Here is a 20,994-nt window from a genome sequence, read left to right on the forward strand (position 1 = left end):
TTATCAGGGATATGTTTCAGCAACAAATCCCCTCCCCTCCCTCCACGGGTCAAAAACTTACCATGGTGTTTAGTTATCGCAGTGCATATGTTTTCATACTATTTACACATAAAAATGCTAGGGGAGGGAGGTATACTACCGTACTATTTACACAAAAGATACCGGAGTATCTTTTCAAAAAAAAAATTCCCTACGGTCAAAGTTACCATGGTGCTTCTACCTCAGTTATCAGATGTGCGCTGCGTATATTATCATCTATTTACACATAAATTATCAGTTATCTTTTCACATTTGTTTTCCCCAATAGTTAAAGTTACCACGATGTTTGTATCTAAATTATCAGGTCTATGGCGTGAATGTTATCATGCTATTTACAGAAATTACCGAGGGGCGGGCTTAACAAATTTATTCCCAATGATCAAAGTTACCATGATGCTTGAAACAAAACGTTTTTCAGTGCTAACATATTAAAGGCAAAAACATGTCAAAAACAGTATTTCCCTTAGAATGTTCAACAATGAGTGTCATAGGTGAGGTGGTTAGCTCCCTTTGTTAATTACCTACATACTAGAGATCAAATCCCAGTCTAAGCATTATTTTTGCTGAAAATCGAGAAGGCATGTGGGGCCATAAATGACGATTACAAAAATTAGGAAGGCACGAGCGGGTGTGCCCGATAAAATCGGAGGAGGATGGAGGACGTGAGGGAAAGGAAAGAAATTGGGAGGACGTGAGGGAAAGGAAGGAAATCGGGAGAGATTTGATGGCGTTGGATGCGTGTGGTAGTTTCGCAATCTGCCACACGGTTGCCATATACATATTTCGTATTACTTAAGATACGTAACAATTTTTACTTACGTAGGTGTAGCTAAACCTGGTAATAGTTTCAAATCCAGATTAAAACCAGCCCAAACCATATGACTTTCCTTCCAGCAACCAATCCAACCCAATCCAAATATTGAGGTCTAGAATCCAGACCGAACCAAGCTTGGTGTATTCCCCATCCAAACCAATCCAAACTGCTTCACGTTTTTGGATTAAATCAGTAGTGTAAAACCGTGGACGAACTGCTGCGTTGCTACCGTGAACTCGTGAAGCTACTGCTCGCGCTTAACGAAGAGATACGGTCCTGAAGCTACTAGTCGCCGTGAACCCGTTAAGCTAACGCTCGTGCTTAACGCAGAGCAGGTACGGTCTTGATGCTGCTAGTCGCCGTCAACTTGTGAAGCTGTCGATGCGCTGGCCCCGTACGTTTTTTTCAGGGATGCTGGTCTTGCCTCTGGTGCGCTTTGTAGCTAGACTGGTCGCTGATTTGTTCTTGGGACTACAGATTACATTAGGGCTTTAGACCATTCAAACCAATCCAAAACAGCCCAGTAGAAAAACCGAACTAAAACTTAGGTTTGAACCCAAACTATTCTCAGGCTTAGGTGTAGCAATTGCCTTGCACAGCGGCAACCACGTACAAAGCAGAGCGCGACAGACAGAGCATCAATCCAGTTCGAATAGCTTGAAACAGAGGCCGGGCGAACTCTGCTCGATCGAGCTTGGTGGACATCTCTCCTCAGATTACATAACTTCATCAACCATGGGTCGTCCTGATTCGGAGGCGCCGGCGTCGAGCGTCGCCCACGGAGTTCGAGGAGGCGCGCCGGCGCCCGCGGGGGCGGACTCGGCTTTGGAGACCAACGTGGTGATCATCATGGCCGCGCTCTTCTTCGGGCTGCTCCTCGTCATCGCGCTCAACTCGCTGGTGCGGTGCGCGCTCCGGCGCGTGTGCCGCGGGGCCGCGGCCGCTGCCGGCGAGGGCCGAGCGTCGGCGCGGGTGGCCTGCAGCGGCAGCGGCATCAAGAGGCGCGTCCTCAGGAGCCTCCCCGTGGAGGTGTACGGCTCCGGGGAGGACATCGACGGCGTGTGCGTCATATGCCTGAGCGAGTTCGTGGACGGCGAGAAGGTGCGCGTGCTGCCGCTCTGCGGGCACGCCTTCCACGTCCGCTGCATCGACGCCTGGCTGGTGTCCCACGGCTCCTGTCCCACCTGCCGGCGGCCGGTCATCGAGAAGGGCGCCAGCGGCGGTGTCGTCGAAAGCCAGCGCCCTGCGGAGACGGACACGATCATCAACGTGGTGATCGTGTGAGTTTTTCGCGCGACGAAGCATTGCCATTTCTGCCGACACAGCACAGCTCTGCATGCGCAAGCTATCGTGGATGTTTCCGGCGCTGCTTTTGACCGGAATGTATATACAGTATGATCGAAATGCTCAATTGTTCATGTAAATATTCAACGGCGCAAAGCGCTGCGCAGACATACTATAAGTAAACAGTTTTGCTGAATTACTTCGCTCCGTCGCCGTCGACTAGTAGGGTGACCCGTGACAACGATGAATGGACGACGTCTAACTGTTTTAGTTCAACAATACCGTCGGCAGTCTTCTCTTGTGCCCAACTCCATTGATGCCCAATTTTAAATCGAATCAATATTCTCGTCAAGTACTTTTCATATATGTTTTGATTTCCACCAAAAAAAGGTCAAGGAAATTTGTACAACTTTGCAATTATTACTGATCAGCGGGCAAGTTGAAGAAAAAAATAAAAAAATATCTGAGAGTATCCTGTTTAAACGATGGTAAAAATCCACTCGCCAGAACACCTTCAAGAAGGAATCATAGGTTGCACGATGATTTTAGTTGGTCAAACAAGAAGTTAGACCAACGGCTATCACCCCCGAAACAAAATCTTGAACCAACACCTTCCACAAGGTAGTGACTTACGAACGTGGACACTATCTGATCATGTCAGAATGCTACATCATGGTTTCCACTCCAAGAGGACACGACCATGATGTCTACCTCCATAGTCGTCATTCACCTAGCTCTCTATGGCCCCTCCTCACACAAAACAAGCATGACAAAGAAGAAATGCATGAAGGGAAGATGATATCATCACTTCCGATCACTTCCGCATCGTCATCCCATCAATGTTTGTCGTGCGCGTCACCACCATGCCTAGTAGACCTACAAGACCAAGCCAACGCTCGATGCATCATACCAGATCCGCATGATCTTGCAACCCTCGCCGCCATTGTGATGCAACAGCCCTCACCCGTTGTCACATCGATCAACACATATGGGTACTAGATCCACGCGCCCAAACTACCATGCGTTCGAGATGACTGCCGCTGGTGCAAGGATTCTCCCTGAGAAGCCATTCGTGGGTGCCTATGCCCATCATCGGAAGCCAAAGCGCTATGTAGACTGGTTGCACGCAGTCACGCCGTCGTCGTCCCCCACAGGGCAAGGCGCGTCCGAAAAGATAGGTGAGGCAAGGCCGACTACCTACGCTTCCAACCGTAGATCCATGGGTAGCAGGCGATCGTGCCACAGCTAGGCAAAGCTCAGCTGAACCCGCGCGCACAACACGGGAGGTCGTGTTGGGGATCGTAGTAGAAATTCAAAATTTTCTACGCATCACCAAGATCAATCTATGGAGTAATCTAGCAACGAAGGGAAGGAGAGTGTATTTACATACCCTTGTAGATCGCTAAGCGGAAGCGTTCAAGTGAACGGGGTTGATGGAGTCGTACTCGCCGTGATCCAAATCACCGATGATTCTAGTGCCGAACGGACGGCACCTCCGCGTTCAACACACATGCAGCCCGGTGACGTCTCCCATGGCTTGATCCAGTAAAGAGAGAGGGAGAGGTTGGGGAAGACACCGTCCAGCAGCAGCACAACGGCGTGATGGTGGTGGAGGAGCGTGGTACTCCAGCAGGGCTTCGCCAAGCACCGCAAGAGACGAGGAGGGAGAGGGGTAGGGCTGCGTCAAGAAGCAGATGTTCTCGTGTGTATGGCACTATATATAGGGGAAAGGGAGGGGCTGCGCCCCCACCTAGGTTTCCACCCCTAGGGGTGGCGGCCAGCCCTAGATCCCATCTAGGGGGGCGGCCAAGGGGGGAGAGAGGGGGGGCGCACCACTAGGTGGGCCTTAGGCCCATCTGAGCCTAGGGTTTCCCCCTTTTCCCTTATCTCTTCGCCTTGGGCCCTCGTGGGGGGGGGGGGCGCACCAGCCCACCTGGGGCTGGTCCCCTCTCACACTTGACCCACGCAGCCCTCTGGGGCAGGTAGCCCCACCCGGTGGACCCGGTGGTCCCGGTACGTTACCGAAAGCACCCGAAACTTTTCCGGTGACCAAAGCAGCACTTCCCATATATAAATCTTTACCTCCGGATCATTCTGGAACTCCTCGTGATGTCCGGGATCTCATCCGGGACTCCGAACAACATTCGGTAACCACGTATATCTATTCCCTATAACCCTAGCGTCATCGAACCTTAAGTGTGTAGACCCTACGGGTTCGGGAACCATGCAGACATGACCGAGACACCTCTCCGGCCAATAACCAACAGCGGGATCTGGATACCCATGTTGGCTCCCACATGTTCCACGATGATCTCATCGGATGAACCACGACGTCGAGGATTCAATCAATCCTATATTCAATTTCCTTTGTCTAGCGGTATTTTACTTGCCCGAGATTCGATCGTCGGTATCCGATACCTTGTTCAATCTCGTTACCGGCAAGTCTCTTTACTCGTTCCGTAACACATCATCCCGTGATCAAATCCTTGGTCACATTGCGCATATGATGATGTCCTACCGAGTGGGCCCAGAGATACCTCTCCGTCACACGGAGTGACAAATCCCAGTCTCGATTCGTGCCAACCCAACAGACACTTTCGGAGATACCCGTAGTGTACCTTTATAGCCACCTAGTTACGTTGTGACGTTTGGCACACCCAAAGCAAACCTACGGTATCCGGGAGTTGCACAATCTCATGGTGTAAGGAAATGATACTTGACATTAGAAAAGCTTTAGCATACGAACTACACGATCTTTGTGCTAGGCTTAGGATTGGGTCTTGTCCATCACATGATTCTCCTAATGATGTGATCCCGTTATCAACGACATCCAATGTCCATGGTCAGGAAACCGTAACCATCAATTGATCAACGAGCTAGTCAACTAGAGGCTTACTAGGGACATGGTGTTGTCTATGTATCGACACATGTATGTGAGTTTCCTATCAATACAATTATAGCATGGATAATAAACGATTATCATGAACAAGGAAATAACCAATTTATTATTGCCTCTAGGGCATATTTCCAATAGTCTCCCACTTGCACTAGAGTCAATAATCTAGTTCACATCGCCATGTGATTAACATTCACAGGTCACATCGTCATGTGACCAACATCCAAAGAGTTTACTAGAGTTCAATAATCTAGTTCACATCACTATGTGATTAACACTCAATGAGTTCTGGGTTTGATCATGTTACTTGTGAGAGAGGTTGTAGTCTACGGGTCTGTCACATTCAGATCCGTATGTACTTTGCAAATCTCTACGCTATATTTGGAGCCATTTCAAATAACGGTTCTACTTGGAGCTATTCTAAATTGTTGCTCCATTATACGTATCCGGTATCTCTACTCAGAGCTATCCGGATAGGTGTTAAGCTTGCATCGACGTAACTCTTTACGTCGAACTCTTTATCACCTCCATAACCGAGAAACATATCCTTATTCCTCTAAGGATAATTTTGACCGCTATCTGGTGATCTACTCCTAGATCACCTTTGTACCCTCTTGCCAGACATGTGGCAAGGCACACATCAGGTGCGGCACTCAGCATGGCATACCGTATAGAGCCTATGACAAAAGCATAGGGGACGACCTTCGTCCTTCCTCTTTCTTCTGCCGTGGTCGAGCTTTAAGTCTTAACTTCATACCTTACAACTCAGGCAAGAACTCCTTCTTTGGCTGATCCATCTTGAACACCTTCAAGATCATGTCAAGGTATGTGCTCATTTCAAAGTACCATTAAGCATTTTTTATCTATCCTTATAGATCTTGATGCTCAATGTTCAAGTAGCTTAATCCAGGTTTTCCATTGAAAAACACCTTTCAAATAACCCTATATGCTTTCCAGAAATTCTACATCATTTCGGATCAACAATATGTCATCCACATATACTTATCAGAAATGTTGTAGTGCTCCCACTCACTTTATTGTAAATACAAGTTTCTAACAAACTTTGTATAAACCCATAAACTTTGATTACTCCATCAAAGTATATATTCCGACTCCAAGATGCTTGCTCTAGTCCATGGAAGGATCGCAGGAGCTAGCATACCTTTTAGCATCCTTAGGATCGACAAAACCATTCTGATTGTATCACATACAACCTTTCCTTACGAAAACTGGTAATCTCATTGTAGTCAACTTCTTGAACTTGTGAAAAACTCTTCGCCACAAGTCGAGCTTCATAGACGATGACATTACCGTCCACGTCCGTCTTCTTCTTAAAATCCACATGTACCTAACAGCCTTACGACCATCAAGTAGTTCTTCCAAAGTCTACACTTTGTTTTCATACATGGATCCTCTCTCGGATTTTATGGCCTCGAGCCAATTTTCGGAATCCGGGACCACCATCGCTTCTCCATAGCTCATAGGTTCATCGTTGTCCAACAACGTGACCTTTAAGACAGGGTTACCACTTAGAAGTTGTACACACCCTTGTCAACCCATGAGGTTCGATAGTAACTTGATCCGAAGCTCCATGATCATCATCATTAGCTTTCTCTTCAACTGAGGCAGGTGCCACAGAAACGTTTTTCCTGTGCTGCGCTACTCTCTGGTTGAAGTAAAGGTTCAACAACCTTATCAAGTTCTATCTTCCTCCCACTCAATTCTTTCGAGAGAAACTTTTCCTCGAGAAAGGACCCGATTCGAGAAACAATCCCTATTGCTTTCGGATCTGAGACAGGAGGTATACCCAACTGTTTTGGGTGTCCTACGAAGATGCATTTATCCACTTTGGGTTCAAGCTTATCAGCCTGAAACTTTTTCACATAAGCATCGCAGCCCCAAACTTTTAAGAAATGACAGCTTAGGTTTCTCTAAACCATAGTTCATACGATGTCATCTCATCGGAATTACGTGGTGCCCTATTTAAAGTGAATGTGGTTGTCTCTAATGCCTAACCCATAAACTATCGTGGTAATTCGATAAGAGACATCATGGTATGCATCATATCCAATAGGGTGCAGTTATGATGTTCGGACACACCATCACACTATGGTGTTCTAGGCTGTATTAGTTGTGAAACAATTTCCACAATGCCTTAATTCTGTACCAACCTCGTAATTTAGATATTCATCTCTATGATCATATCATAGATATTTTATCCTCTTGTCACGACGATCTTCAACTTCACCCTGAAATTACTTGAACCTTTCAATAATTCAGACTCGTGATTCAACAAGTAAATATACTCAGCATCTGCTCAAATCATCTGTGAAGTAAGAATATAACGATATCCACTACATGCCTCAACACTCATTGGACTGCACGCATCAAGATGTATTACTTCCAACAAGTTGCTTTCTTGTTCCATCTTACTAAAAACGAGGCCTTTCAGTCATCTTGCTCATGTGGTATGATTTGCATGTCTCAAGTGATTCAAAATCAAGCGAGTCCAAAGATCCATCAACATGGAGCTTCTTCATGCGTTTTATACCATTGTGACTAAAATTGCAGTGCCACAAGTATGTGGTACTATCATTACTATCTTATATCTTTTGGCATGAACATGTGTATCACTACGATCGGGATTCAATAAACCATTCATTTTAGGTGTAAGACCATTGAAGGTATTATTCAAATGAACAGAGTAACCATTATTCTCCTTAAATGAATAACCGCATTGCGATGAACATAATCTAATCATGTCCATGCTCAACGCAAACACCAAATAACAATTATTTAGGTTTAACACCAACCCCGATGGTAGACGGAGCGTGCGATGTTTGATCACATCAACCTTGGAAACTCTTCCAACACATATCGTCGTCTCACCTTTGGCTAGTCTCCGTTTATTCTGTAGCCTTTTATTTCGAGTTACTAACACTTAGCAACCGAACCGGTATCTAATACCCTGCTGCTACTAGGATTACTAGTAAAGTACACATTTAATATATGTCCAATACATACTTCTGTCAACCTTGTCAGCCTTCTCATCTACCAAGTATCTAGGGTGGTTCTACTTCAGTGACCATTCCCCTTATTACAGAGGCACTTAGTCTCGGGCTTGGGTTCAACTTTGGGTTTCTTCACTAGAGCAGCAACTGATTTGTTGTTTCATGAAGTATCCCTTTCTTGCCCTTGCCCTTCTTGAAACTAGTGGTTTTACTAACCATCAACAATTGATGCTCCCTTTTGATTTCTACTTTCGCGGTGTCGCGAATAGCTCAAGGATCATATCTATCCCTGTTATGTTATAGTTCATCACGAAGCTCCAGTAGCTTGGTGACAGTGACTTTGGAGAACCATCACTATCTCATCTGGAAGATTAACTCCCACTCGATTCAAGCGATTGTTGTACTCATACAATCTGAGCACATGCTCAACGGTTGAGCTTTTCTCCTTAGTTTGCGGGCTTAAGAAACTTGTCAAAGGTCTCATACCTCTTGACGTGGGCACTAGCCTAAAATCCCAATTTCAGTCCTTGGAACATCTCATATGTTCTGCGATGTTTCAAAAACATCTTTGGTGCCTCAATTCTAAACCATTTAGCATTACGCACTGAACTATCATGTAGTCATCAAAACGTGTATGTCAGATGTTCGCAACATCCACAACCGACATTCGCGGTCAGCTCACTGAGCGGTGCATTAAGGACATAATCCTTCTGCGCAGCAATGAGGACAATCCTCTGTTTACGGATCCAGTCCGCATAATTGCTACTATCAACTTTCAACTAAATTTTCTCTAGGAACATATCTAAAATAGTAGAACCAAAGCGTGAGCTACGACATAATTTGCAAAGTACTTTTTGACTATGTTCATGATAATTGAGTTCATCTGATTATTTCATGAACTCCCACTCAGATAGACATCCCTCTAGTCATCTAAGTGATACATGATCCGAATCGACTAGGCCGTGTCCGATCATCATGTGAGACGGACTAGTCATCATCGGTGAACATCTCATGTTGATTGCATCTTCTATACGACTCATGTTCGACCTTTCGGTCCTCCGTGTTCCGAGGCCATGTCTGTACATGCTAGGCTCGTCAAGTTAACCTAAGTGTTTCACATGTGTTCCGAGGCCATGTTTGTACATGCTAGGCTCGTCAACACCCGTTGTATTCGAACGTAAGAATCTATCACACCCGATCATCACGTGGTGCTTCGAAACGACGAACCTTTGTAACGGTGCACAGTTAGGGAGAACACTTTTCTTGAAATTTTAATGAGGGATCATCTTATTTAAGCTACCATCGTTCTAAGCAAATAAGATGTAAAAACATGATAAACATCACATGCAATCAAATAGTGACATGATATGGCCATCATCACTTTGCTCCTTTTGATCTCCATCTTCGGGGCTCCATGATCATCATCGTCACCGGCATGACACCATGATCTCCATCATCATGATCTCCATCATCGTGTCTTCATGAAGTTGTCTCGCCAACTATTACTTCTACTACTACAGCTAACGGTTAGCAATAAAGTAAAGTAATTACATGACGTTTATGTTGACACGCAGGTCATAAATAAATTAAGACAACTCCTATGGCTCCTGCCGGTTGTCATACTCATCGACATGCAAGTCGTGATTCCTATTACAAGAACATGATCATCTAATACATCACATATATCATTCATCACATCCTTTGGCCACATCACATCACAAAACACTTGCTGCAAAAACAAGTTAGACGTCCTCTAATTGTTGTTGCAAGTTTTTTTTACGTGGCTGCTATAAGTTGCTAGCAAGAACGTTTCTTACCTACGCCAAAACCACAACGTGAATTGCCAATTTCTTTTTACCCTTCATAAGGACCCTGTGTTGGGTTTCGTAGTAATTTCAAAAAATTTCCTACGCACACGCAAGATCATGGTGATGCACAGCAACGAGAGGGGAGAGTGTTGTCTACGTACCCACGGAGACCGACTGCGGAAGCGTTGACACAACGTAGAGGAAGTAGTCGTACGTCTTCACGATCCGACCGATCCAAGCACCGTTACTCCGGCACCTCCGAGTTCTTAGCACACGTATAGCTCGATGACGATCCTCGGGCTCCGATCCAGCAAAGCGTCGGGGAGGAGTTCCGTCAGCACGATGGGGTGACGATCTTGATGTTCTACCGACGCAGGGCTTCGCCTAAGCACTACAACGATATGACCGAGGTGGAATATGGTGGCAGGGGGCACCGCACACGGCTAAGGATCGATCACGTGGATCAACTTGTGTGTCTAGAGGTGCCCCCTGCCTCCGTATATAAAGGATCCAAGGGGGAGGGAGCCGCCGGCCAGGAGGAGGGCGCAGGAGGAGTCCTACTCCTACCGGGAGTAGGACTCCCCCCCAATCCTAGTTGGACTAGGATTCCCCGAGGGGGAAAGAGAGAGAGGGGGGCCGGCCACCTCTCCTAGTCCTAATAGGACCAGGGGAGGGGGGAGGCGCACGGCCATCTTGGGCTGCCCCTTTCTCCTTTCCACTAAAGCCCATTAAGGCCCATATGGCTCCCGGGGGGTTCCGGTAACCTCCCGGTACTCCGGTAAAATCCCGATTTCACCCGGAACACTTCTGATGTCCAAATATAGGCTTCCAATATATCAATCTTTATGTCTCAACCATTTCGAGACTCCTCGTCATGTCCGTGATCACATCCGGGACTCCGAACTAACTTCGGTACATCAAAATGCATAAACTCATAATAACTGTCATCGTAACGTTAAGCGTGCGGACCCTACAGTTCGAGAATAATGTAGACATGACTGAGACACATCTCCGGTCAATAACCAATAGCGGGACCTGGATGCCCATATTGGCTCCTACATATTCAACGAAGATCTTTATCGGTCAGACCGCATAACAACATATGTTGTTCTCTTTGTCATCGGTATGTTACTTGCCCGAGATTCGATCGTCGGTATCCAATACCTAGTTCAATCTCGTTATCGGCAAGTCTCTTTACTCGTTCCGTAATACATCATCCCGCAACTAACTCATTAGTTGCAATGCTTGCAAGGCTTATGTGATGTGCATTACCGAGAGGGCCCAGAGATACCTCTCCGACAATCGGAGTGACAAATCCTATTCTCGAAATACGCCAACCCAACATCTACCATTGGAGACACCTGTAGAGCTGCTTTATAATCACCCAGTAACGTTGTGACGTTTGGTAGCACACAAAGTGTTCCTCCGGCAAACGGGAGTTGCATAATCTCATAGTCATAGGAACATGTATAAGTCATGAAGAAAGCAATAGCAACATACTAAATGATCGGGTGCTAAGCTAATGGAATGGGTCATGTCAATCAGATCATTCAACTAATGATGTGACCTCGTTAATCAAATAACAACACTTTGTTCATGGTTAGGAAACATAACCATCTTTGATTAACGAGCTAGTCAAGTAGAGGCATACTAGTGACACTAAGTTTGTCTATGTATTCACACATGTATTATGTTTCCGGTTAATACAATTCTAGCATGAATAATAAACATTTATCATGATATAAGGAAATAAATAATAACTTTATTATTGCCTCTAGGGAATATTTCCTTCAGTCTCCCACTTGCACTAGAGTCAATAATCTAGATTATAATGTAATGATTCTAACACCCATGGAGCCTTGGTGCTGATCATGTTTTGCTCGTGGAAGAGGCTTAGTCAACGGGTTTGCAACATTCAGATCCGTATGTATCTTGCAAATCTCTATGTCTCCCACCTGGACTAGATCCCGGATGGAATTGAAGCGTCTCTTGATGTGCTTGGTCCTCTTGTGAAATCTGGATTCCTTTGCCAAGGCAATTGCACCAGTATTGTCACAAAAGATTTTCATTGGACCCGATGCACTATGTATGACACCCAGATCGGATATGAACTCTTTCATCCAGACTCCTTCGTTCGCTGCTTCCGAAGCAGCTATGTACTCCGCTTCACATGTAGATCCCGCTACGACGCTTTGTTTAGAACTGCACCAACTAACAGCTCCACCGTTTAATGTAAACACGTATCCGGTTTGCGATTTAGAATCGTCCGGATCAGTGTCAAAGCTTGCATCAACGTAACCTTTTACGGTGAGCTCTTTGTCACCTCCATATACGAGAAACATATCCTTAGTCCTTTTCAGGTATTTCAGGATGTTCTTGACCGCTGTCCAGTGATCCACTCCTGGATTACTTTGGTACCTCCCTGCTAAACTTATAGCAAAGCACACATCAGGTCTGGTACACAGCATTGCATACATGATAGGGCCTATGGCTGAAGCATAGGGAACATCTTTCATTTTCTCTCTATCTTCTGGAGTGGTCGGGCATTGAGTCTGACTCAACTTCACACCTTGTAACACAGGCAAGAACCCTTTCTTTGCTTGATCCATTTTGAACTTCTTCAAAATCTTGTCAAGGTATGTGCTTTGTGAAAGTCCAATTAAGCGTCTTGATCTATCTCTATAGATCTTTATGCCTAATATGTAAGCAGCTTCACCGAGGTCTTTCATTGAAAAACTCTTATTCAAGTATCCCTTTATGCTATCCAGAAATTCTATATCATTTCCAATCAGTAATATGTCATCCACATATAATATCAGAAATGCTACAGAGCTCCCACTCACTTTCTTGTAAATACAGGCTTCACCGAAAGTTTGTATAAAACCAAATGCTTTGATCACACTATCAAAGCGTTTATTCCAACTCCGAGAGGCTTGCACCAGTCCATAAATGGATCGCTGGAGTTTGCACACTTTGTTAGTTCCCTTTGGATCGACAAAACCTTCTGGTTGCATCATATACAACTCTTCTTCCAGAAATCCATTCAGGAATGCAGTTTTGACATCCATCTGCCAAATTTCATAATCATAAAATGCGGAAATTGCTAACATGATTCGGACAGACTTAAGCATCGCTACAGGTGAGAAGGTCTCATCGTAGTCAACCCCTTGAACTTGCCGAAAACCTTTTGCGACAAGTCGAGCTTTGTAGACAGTAATATTACCGTCAGCGTCAGTCTTCTTCTTGAAGATCCATTTATTCTCAATTGCTTGCCGATCATCGGGCAAGTCAACCAAAGTCCATACTTTGTTCTCATACATGGATCCCATCTCAGATTTCAAGGCTTCAAGCCACTTTGCGGAATCTGGGCTCACCATCGCTTCTTCATAGTTCGTAGGTTCATCATGATCTAGCATCATGATTTCCAGAACAGGATTACCGTACCACTCTGGTGCGGATCTCGCTCTGGTTGATCTACGAGGTTCAGTAGTATCTTGTTTTGAAGTTTTCATGATCATCATCATTAGCTTCCTCACTAATTGGTATAGGTATCGCAGAAACAGTTTTCTGTGATGTACTACTTTCCAATAAGGGAGCAGGTACAGTTACCTCATCAAGTTCTACTTTCCTCCCACTCACTTCTTTCGAGAGAAACTCCTTCTCTAGAAAGGATCCATTCTTAGCAACGAATGTCTTGCCTTCGGATCTGTGATAGAAGGTGTACCCAACAGTCTCCTTTGGGTATCCTATGAAGACACATTTCTCCGATTTGGGTTCGAGCTTATTAGGTTGAAGCTTTTTCACATAAGCATCGCAGCCCCAAACTTTAAGAAACGACAACTTTAGTTTCTTGCCAAACCACAGTTCATAAGGCGTCGTCTCAACGGATTTTGATGGTGCCCTATTTAACGTGAATGCGGCCGTCTCTAAAGCATAACCCCAAAACGACAGCGGTAAATCAGTAAGAGACATCATAGATCGCACCATATCTAGTAAAGTACGATTACGACGTTCGGAAACACCATTGCGCTGTGGTGTTCCGGGTGGCGTGAGTTGCGAAACTATTCCACAATTTTTCAAATGTACACCAAACTCGTAACTCAAATATTCTCCTCCACGATCAGATCGTACAAACTTTATTTTCTTGTTACGATGATTTTCAACTTCACTCTGAAATTCTTTGAACTTTTCAAATGTTTCAGACTTATGTTTCATTAAGTAGATATACCCATATCTGCTTAAGTCATCTGTGAAGGTGAGAAAATAACGATATCCGCCACGAGCCTCAATATTCATCGGACCACATACATCTATATGTATGATCTCCAACAAATCTTTTGCTCTCTCCATAGTACCGGAGAACGGTGTTTTAGTCATCTTGCCCATGAGGCACGGTTCGCAAGTACCAAGTGATTCATAATCAAGTGGTTCCAAAAGTCCATCAGTATGGACTTTCTTCATGCGCTTTATAACGATATGACCTAAACGGCAGTGCCACAAATAAGTTGCACTGTCATTATCAACTCTGCATCTTTTGGTTTCAACATTATGAATATGTGTGTTACTACTATCGAGATTCATCAAAAATAGACCACTCCTCAAAGGTGCATGACCATAAAAGATATTACTCATATAAATGGAACAACCATTATTCTCTGACTTAAATGAATAACCGTCTCGCATCAAACAAGATCCAGATATAATGTTCATGCTCAACGCTGGCACCAAATAACAATTATTTAGGTCTAATATTAATCCCGAAGGTAGATGTAGAGGTAGCGTGCCGACCGCGATCACATCGACTTTGGAACCGTTTCCCACGCGCATCGTCACCTCGTCCTTCGCAGTGTTCGCTTAATCCGTAGTCCCTGTTTTGAGTTGCAAATATTAGCAACAGAACCAGTATCAAATACCCAGGTTCTACTGCGAGCTCTAGTAAGGTACACATCAATAACATGTATATCACATATACCTTTGTTCACCTTGCCATCCTTCTTATCCGCCAAATACTTGGGGCAGTTCCGCTTCCAGTGACCAGTCTGCTTGCAATAGAAGCACTCAGTTTCAGGCTTAGGTCCAGGTTTGGGTTTCTTCTCTTGAGTAGCAACTTGCTTGCCGTTCTTTTTGAAGTTCCCTTTCTTCTTCCCTTTGCCCTTTTTCTTGAAACTAGTGGTCTTGTTGACCATCAACACTTGATGCTCCTTCTTGATTTCTACCTCCGCAGCTTTCAGCATTGCGAAGAGCTCGGGAATAGTCTTATTCATCCCTTGCATATTATAGTTCATCACGAAGCTCTTGTAGCTTGGTGGCAGTGATTGGAGAATTCTGTCAATGACGCAATCATCTGGAAGATTAACTCCCATCTGAATCAAGTGATTATTATACCCAGACATTTTGAGTATATGCTCACTGACAGAACTGTTCTCCTCCATCTTGCAGCTATAGAACTTATTGGAGACTTCATATCTCTCAATCCGGGAATTTGCTTGAAATATTAACTTCAACTCCTGGAACATCTCATATGCTCCATGACGTTCAAAACGTCGTTGAAGTCCCGATTCTAAGCCGTAAAGCATGGCACACTGAACTATCGAGTAGTCATCAGCTTTGCTCTGCCAGACGTTCATAACATATGGTGTTGCTCCAGCAGCAGGCCTGGCACCCAGCGGTGCTTCCAGGATGTAATTCTTCTGAGCAGCAATGAGGATAATCCTCAAGTTACGGACCCAGTCCGTGTAATTGCTACCATCATCTTTCAACTTTGCTTTCTCAAGGAACGCATTAAAATTCAATGGAACAACAGCACGAGCCATTTATCTACAATCAACATAAACAAGCAAGAAACTATCAGGTACTAAGTTCATGATAATTTTAAGTTCAATTAATCAAATTACTTAAGAACTCCCACTTAGATAGACATCCCTCTAATCCTCTAAGTGATTACGTGATCCAAATCAACTAAACCATAACCGATCATCACGTGAGATGGAGTAGTTTTCAATGGTGAACATCGTTTATGTTGATCATATCTACTATATGATTCACGCTCGACCTTTCGGTCTCCGTGTTCCGAGGCCATATCTGCATATGCTAGGCTCGTCAAGTTTAACCTGAGTATTCTGCGTGTGCAAAACTGGCTTGCACCCTTTGTAGATGGACGTAGAGCTTATCACACCCGATCATCACGTGGTGTCTGGGCACGACGAACTTTGGCAACGGTGCATACTCAGGGAGAACACTTCTTGATAATTTAGTGAGAGATCATCTTATAATGCTACCGTCAATCAAAGCAAGATAAGATGCATAAAAAGATAAACATCACATGCAATCAATATAAGTGATATGATATGGCCATCATCATCTTGTGCTTGTGATCTCCATCTCCGAAGCACCATCGTGATCACCATCGTCATCGGCGTGACTCCTTGATCTCCATCGTAGCATCGTTGTCGTCTCGCCAAGCTTGTGCTTCCACGACTATCGCTACCGTTTAGTGATAAAGTAAAGCATTACATCGCGATTGCATTGCATACAATAAAGCGACAACCATATGGCTCCTGCCGGTTGCCGATAACTCGGTTACAAAACATGATCATCTCATACAATAAAATTCATCATCATGCCTTGACCATATCACATCACAACATGCCCTGCAAAAACAAGTTAGACGTCCTCTACTTTGTTGTTGCAAGTTTTACGTGGCTGCTACGGGCTTAAGCAAGAACCAATCTCACTTACGCATCAAAACCACAACGATAGTTTGTCAAATAGACTCCGTTTTAACCTTCGCAAGGATCGGGCGTAGCCATACTTGGTTCAACTAAAGTTGGAGAGACAGTCGCCCGCAAGCCACCTATGTGCAAAGCACGTCGGGGAAACCGGTCTCGCGTAAGCGTACGCGTAATGTTGGTCCGGGTCGTCTCGTCCAACAATGCCGCCGAACCAAAGTATGACATGCTGGTAGGCAGTATGACTTATATTGCCCACAACTCACTTGTGTTCTACTCGTGCATATAACATCAACATATAAAACCTAGGCTCTGATACCACTGTTGGGTTTCGTAGTAATTTCAAAAAATTTCCTACGCACACGCAAGATCATGGTGATGCACAGCAACGAGAGGGGAGAGTGTTGTCTACGTACCCACGCAGACCGACTACGGAAGCGTTGACACAACGTAGAGGAAGTAGTCGTACGTCTTCACGATCCGACCGATCCAAGCACCGTTACTCCGGCACCTCCGAGTTCTTAGCACATGTACAGCTCGATGACGATCCCCGGGCTCCGATCCAGCAAAGCGTCGGGGAGGAGTTCCGTCAGCACGACGGCGTGGTGATGATTTTGATGTTCTACCGACGAAGGGCTTCGCCTAAGCACTACAACGATATGACCGAGGTGGAATATGATGGCAGGGGGCACCGCACACGGCTAAGGATCGATCACGTGGATCAACTTGTGTGTCTAGAGGTGCCCCCTGCCTCCGTATATAAAGGAGCCAAGGGGGAGGGGGCCGCCGGCTAGGAGGAGGGCGCAGGAGGAGTCCTACTCCTACCGGGAGTAGGACTCCCCCCAATCCTAGTTGGACTAGGATTCCCCGAGGAGGAAAGAGAGAGAGGGGGGCCGGCCACCTCTCCTAGTCCTAATAGGACTAGGGGAGGGGGGAGGCGCGCGGCCATCTTGGGCTGCCCCTTTCTCCTTTCCACTAAAGCCCATTAAGGCCCATATGGCTCCCGGGGGTTCCGGTAACCTCCCGGTACTCCGGTAAAATCCTGATTTCACCCAGAACACTTCCGATGTCCAAATATAGGCTTCCAATATATCAATCTTTATGTCTCGACCATTTCAAGACTCCTCGTCATGTCCGTGATCACATCCGGGACTCCGAACTAACTTCGGTACATCAAAATGCATAAACTCATAATAACTGTCATCGTAACGTTAAGCGTGCGGACCCTACGGTTCGAGAATAATGTAGACATGACTGAGACACATCTCCGGTCAATAACCAATAGCGGGACCTGGATGCCCATATTGGCTCCTACATATTCAACGAAGATCTTTATCGGTCAGACCGCATAACAACATACATTGTTCCTTTTGTCATCGGTATGTTACTTGCCCGAGATTCGATCGTCGGTATCCAATACCTAGTTCAATCTCATTACCGGCAAGTCTCTTTACTCGTTCCGTAATAAATCATCCCGCAACTAACTCATTAGTTGCAATGCTTGCAAGGCTTATGTGATGTGCATTACCGAGAGGGCCCAGAGATACCTCTCCGACAATCGGAGTGACAAATCCTATTCTCGAAATACGCCAACCCAACATCTACCATTGGAGACACCTGTAGAGCTACTTTATAATCACCCAGTAACGTTGTGACGTTTGGTAGCACACAAAGTGTTTCTCCGGCAAACGGGAGTTGCATAATCTCATAGTCATAGGAACATGTATAAGTCATGAAGAAAGCAATAGCAACATACTAAACGATCGGGTGCTAAGCTAATGGAATGGGTCATGTCAATCAGATCATTCAAGTAATGATGTGACCTCGTTAATCAAATAACAACACTTTGTTCATGGTTAGGAAACATAACCATCTTTGATTAACGAGCTAGTCAAGTAGAGGCATACTAGTGACACTAAGTTTGTCTATGTATTCACACATGTATTATGTTTCCGGTTAATACAATTCTAGCATGAATAATAAACATTTATCATGATATAAGGAAATAAATAATAACTTTATTATTGCCTCTAGGGCATATTTCCTTCACCCTGTTCATCGAATCCGATCCGACTAAAGTGGGAGAGACAGACACCCGCCAGCCACCTTATGCAAGTAGTGCATGTCAGTCGGTGGAACCGGTCTCACGTAAGCATACGTGTAAGGTTGGTCCGGGCCGCTTCATCCCACAATGCCGCCGAATCAAGATAAGACTAGTAACGGCAAGTAAATTGACAAAATCGACACCCACAACTACTTTGTGTTCTACTCGTGCATAGAAACTACGCATAGAGCTAGCTCATGATGCCACTGTTGGGGATCGTAGCAGAAATTCAAAATTTTCTACGCATCACCAAGATCAATCTATGGAGTAATCTAGCAACGAAGGGAAGGAGAGTGCATCTACATACCCTTGTAGATCGCTAAGTGGAAGCGTTCAAGTGAACGGGGTTGATGGAGTCGTACTCGCCGTGATCCAAATCACCGATGATTCTAGTGCCGAACGGACGACACCTCTGCGTTCAACACACATGCAGCCCGGTGACGTCTCCCATGCCTTGATCCAGCAAGGAGAGAGGGAGAGGTTGGGGAAGACTCCGTCCAGCAGCAGCATGACGGCATGGTGGTGGTGGAGGAGCATGGTACTCCAGCAGGGCTTCGCCAAGCACCGCAAGAGACGCGGAGGGAGAGGGGTAGGGCTGCGCCAAGAAGGAGATGTTCTTGTGTGTATGGCAGCCCAAAACCCCACTATATATAGGGGAAAGGGAGGGGCTGCGCCCCCACCTAGGTTTCCACCCCTAGGGGTGGCGGCCAGCCTAGATCCCATCTAGGGGGCGGCCAAGGGGGGAGAGAGGGGGGCGCACCACTAGGTGGGCCTTAGGCCCATCTGAGCCTAGGGTTTCCCCCTTTTCCCTTCTCTCTTCGCCTTGGGCCCTGGTGGGGGGCGCACCAGCCCACCTGGGGCTGGTCCCCTCTCACACTTCGCCCATGCAGCCCTCTGGGGCAGGTAGCCCCACCTGGTGGACCCCCGGGACCCTCCCGATGGTCCCGGTACGTTACCGATAGCACCCAAAACTTTTTCGGTGACCAAACAGGACTTCCCATATATAAATCTTTACCTCCGGACCATTTCGGAACTCCTCGTGATGTCCGGGATCTCACCCGAGACTCCGAACAACATTCGGTAACCACGTATATCTATTCCCTATAACCCTAGCGTCATCGAACCTTAAGTGTGTAGACCCTACGGGTTCGGGAACCATGCAGACATGACCGAGACACCTCTCTGGCCAATAACCAACAGCGGGATCTGGATACCCATGTTGGCTCCCACATGTTCCACGATGATCTCATCGGATGAACCACGATATCGAGGATTCAATCAATCCCGTATTCAATTCCCTTTGTCTAGCGGTATTGTACTTGCCCGAGATTCGATCGTCGGTATCCGATACCTTGTTCAATCTCGTTACCGGCAAGTCTCTTTACTCGTTCCGTAACACATCATCCCGTGATCAATTCCTTGGTCACATTGCGCATATGATGATGTCCTACCGAGTGGGCCCAGAGATACCTCTCCGTCACATGGAGTGACAAATCCCAGTCTCGATTCGTGCCAACCCAACAGACACTTTTGGAGATACCCGTAGTGTAACTTTATAGCCACCCAGTTACGTTGTGACGTTTGGCACACCCAAAGCATTCCTACGGTATCCAGGAGTTGCACAATCTGATGGTGTAAGGAAATGATACTTGACATTAGAAAAGCTTTAGCATACGAACTACACGATCTTTGTGCTAGGCTTAGGATTGGGTCTTGTCCATCACATGATTCTCCTAATGATGTGATCCCGTTATCAACGACATCCAATGTCCATGGTCAGGAAACCGTAACCATCAATTGATCAACGAGCTAGTCAACTAGAGGCTTACTAGGGACATGGTGTTGTCTATGTATCCTCACATGTATGTGAGTTTCCTATCAATACAATTATAGCATGGATAATAAACGATTATCATGAACAAGGAAATAACCAATTTATCATTGTCTCTAGGGCATATTTCCAACAGTGTCCCACTTGCACTAGAGTCAATAATCTAGTTCACATCGCCATGTGATTAACATTCACAGGTCACATCGCCATGTGACCAACATCCAAAGAGTTTACTAGAGTTCAATAATCTAGTTCACATCACTATGTGATTAACACTCAATGAGTTCTGGGTTTGATCATGTTACTTGTGAGAGAGGTTGTAGTCTACGGGTCTGTCACATTCAGATCCGTATGTACTTTGCAAATCTCTACGCTATATTTGGAGCCATTTCAAATAACGGTTCTACTTGGAGCTATTCTAAATTGTTGCTCCATTATACGTATCCGGTATCTCTACTCAGAGCTATCCGGATAGGTGT

The 20,994-nt window shown here is 45.5% G+C and overlaps 1 protein-coding gene across 1 annotated transcript in view; it reads left to right on the forward strand.

Annotated features, from left to right (window-relative positions):
• The first annotated feature begins 1,588 nt into the window (after positions 1–1,588).
• Positions 1,589–20,994, forward strand: part of LOC125507219 (RING-H2 finger protein ATL72-like) — a 20,718-nt gene continuing 1,312 nt past the window's right edge. The window contains exon 1 of the mRNA XM_048671870.1: positions 1,589–2,133. Within this exon, the coding sequence (XP_048527827.1) occupies positions 1,589–2,133 (545 nt within the window). The remainder of the gene's footprint in view (positions 2,134–20,994) is intronic.

Source organism: Triticum urartu, chromosome 5 (assembly GCF_003073215.2).
Source record: "Triticum urartu cultivar G1812 chromosome 5, Tu2.1, whole genome shotgun sequence".
Lineage (NCBI taxonomy): Eukaryota > Viridiplantae > Streptophyta > Magnoliopsida > Poales > Poaceae > Triticum > Triticum urartu.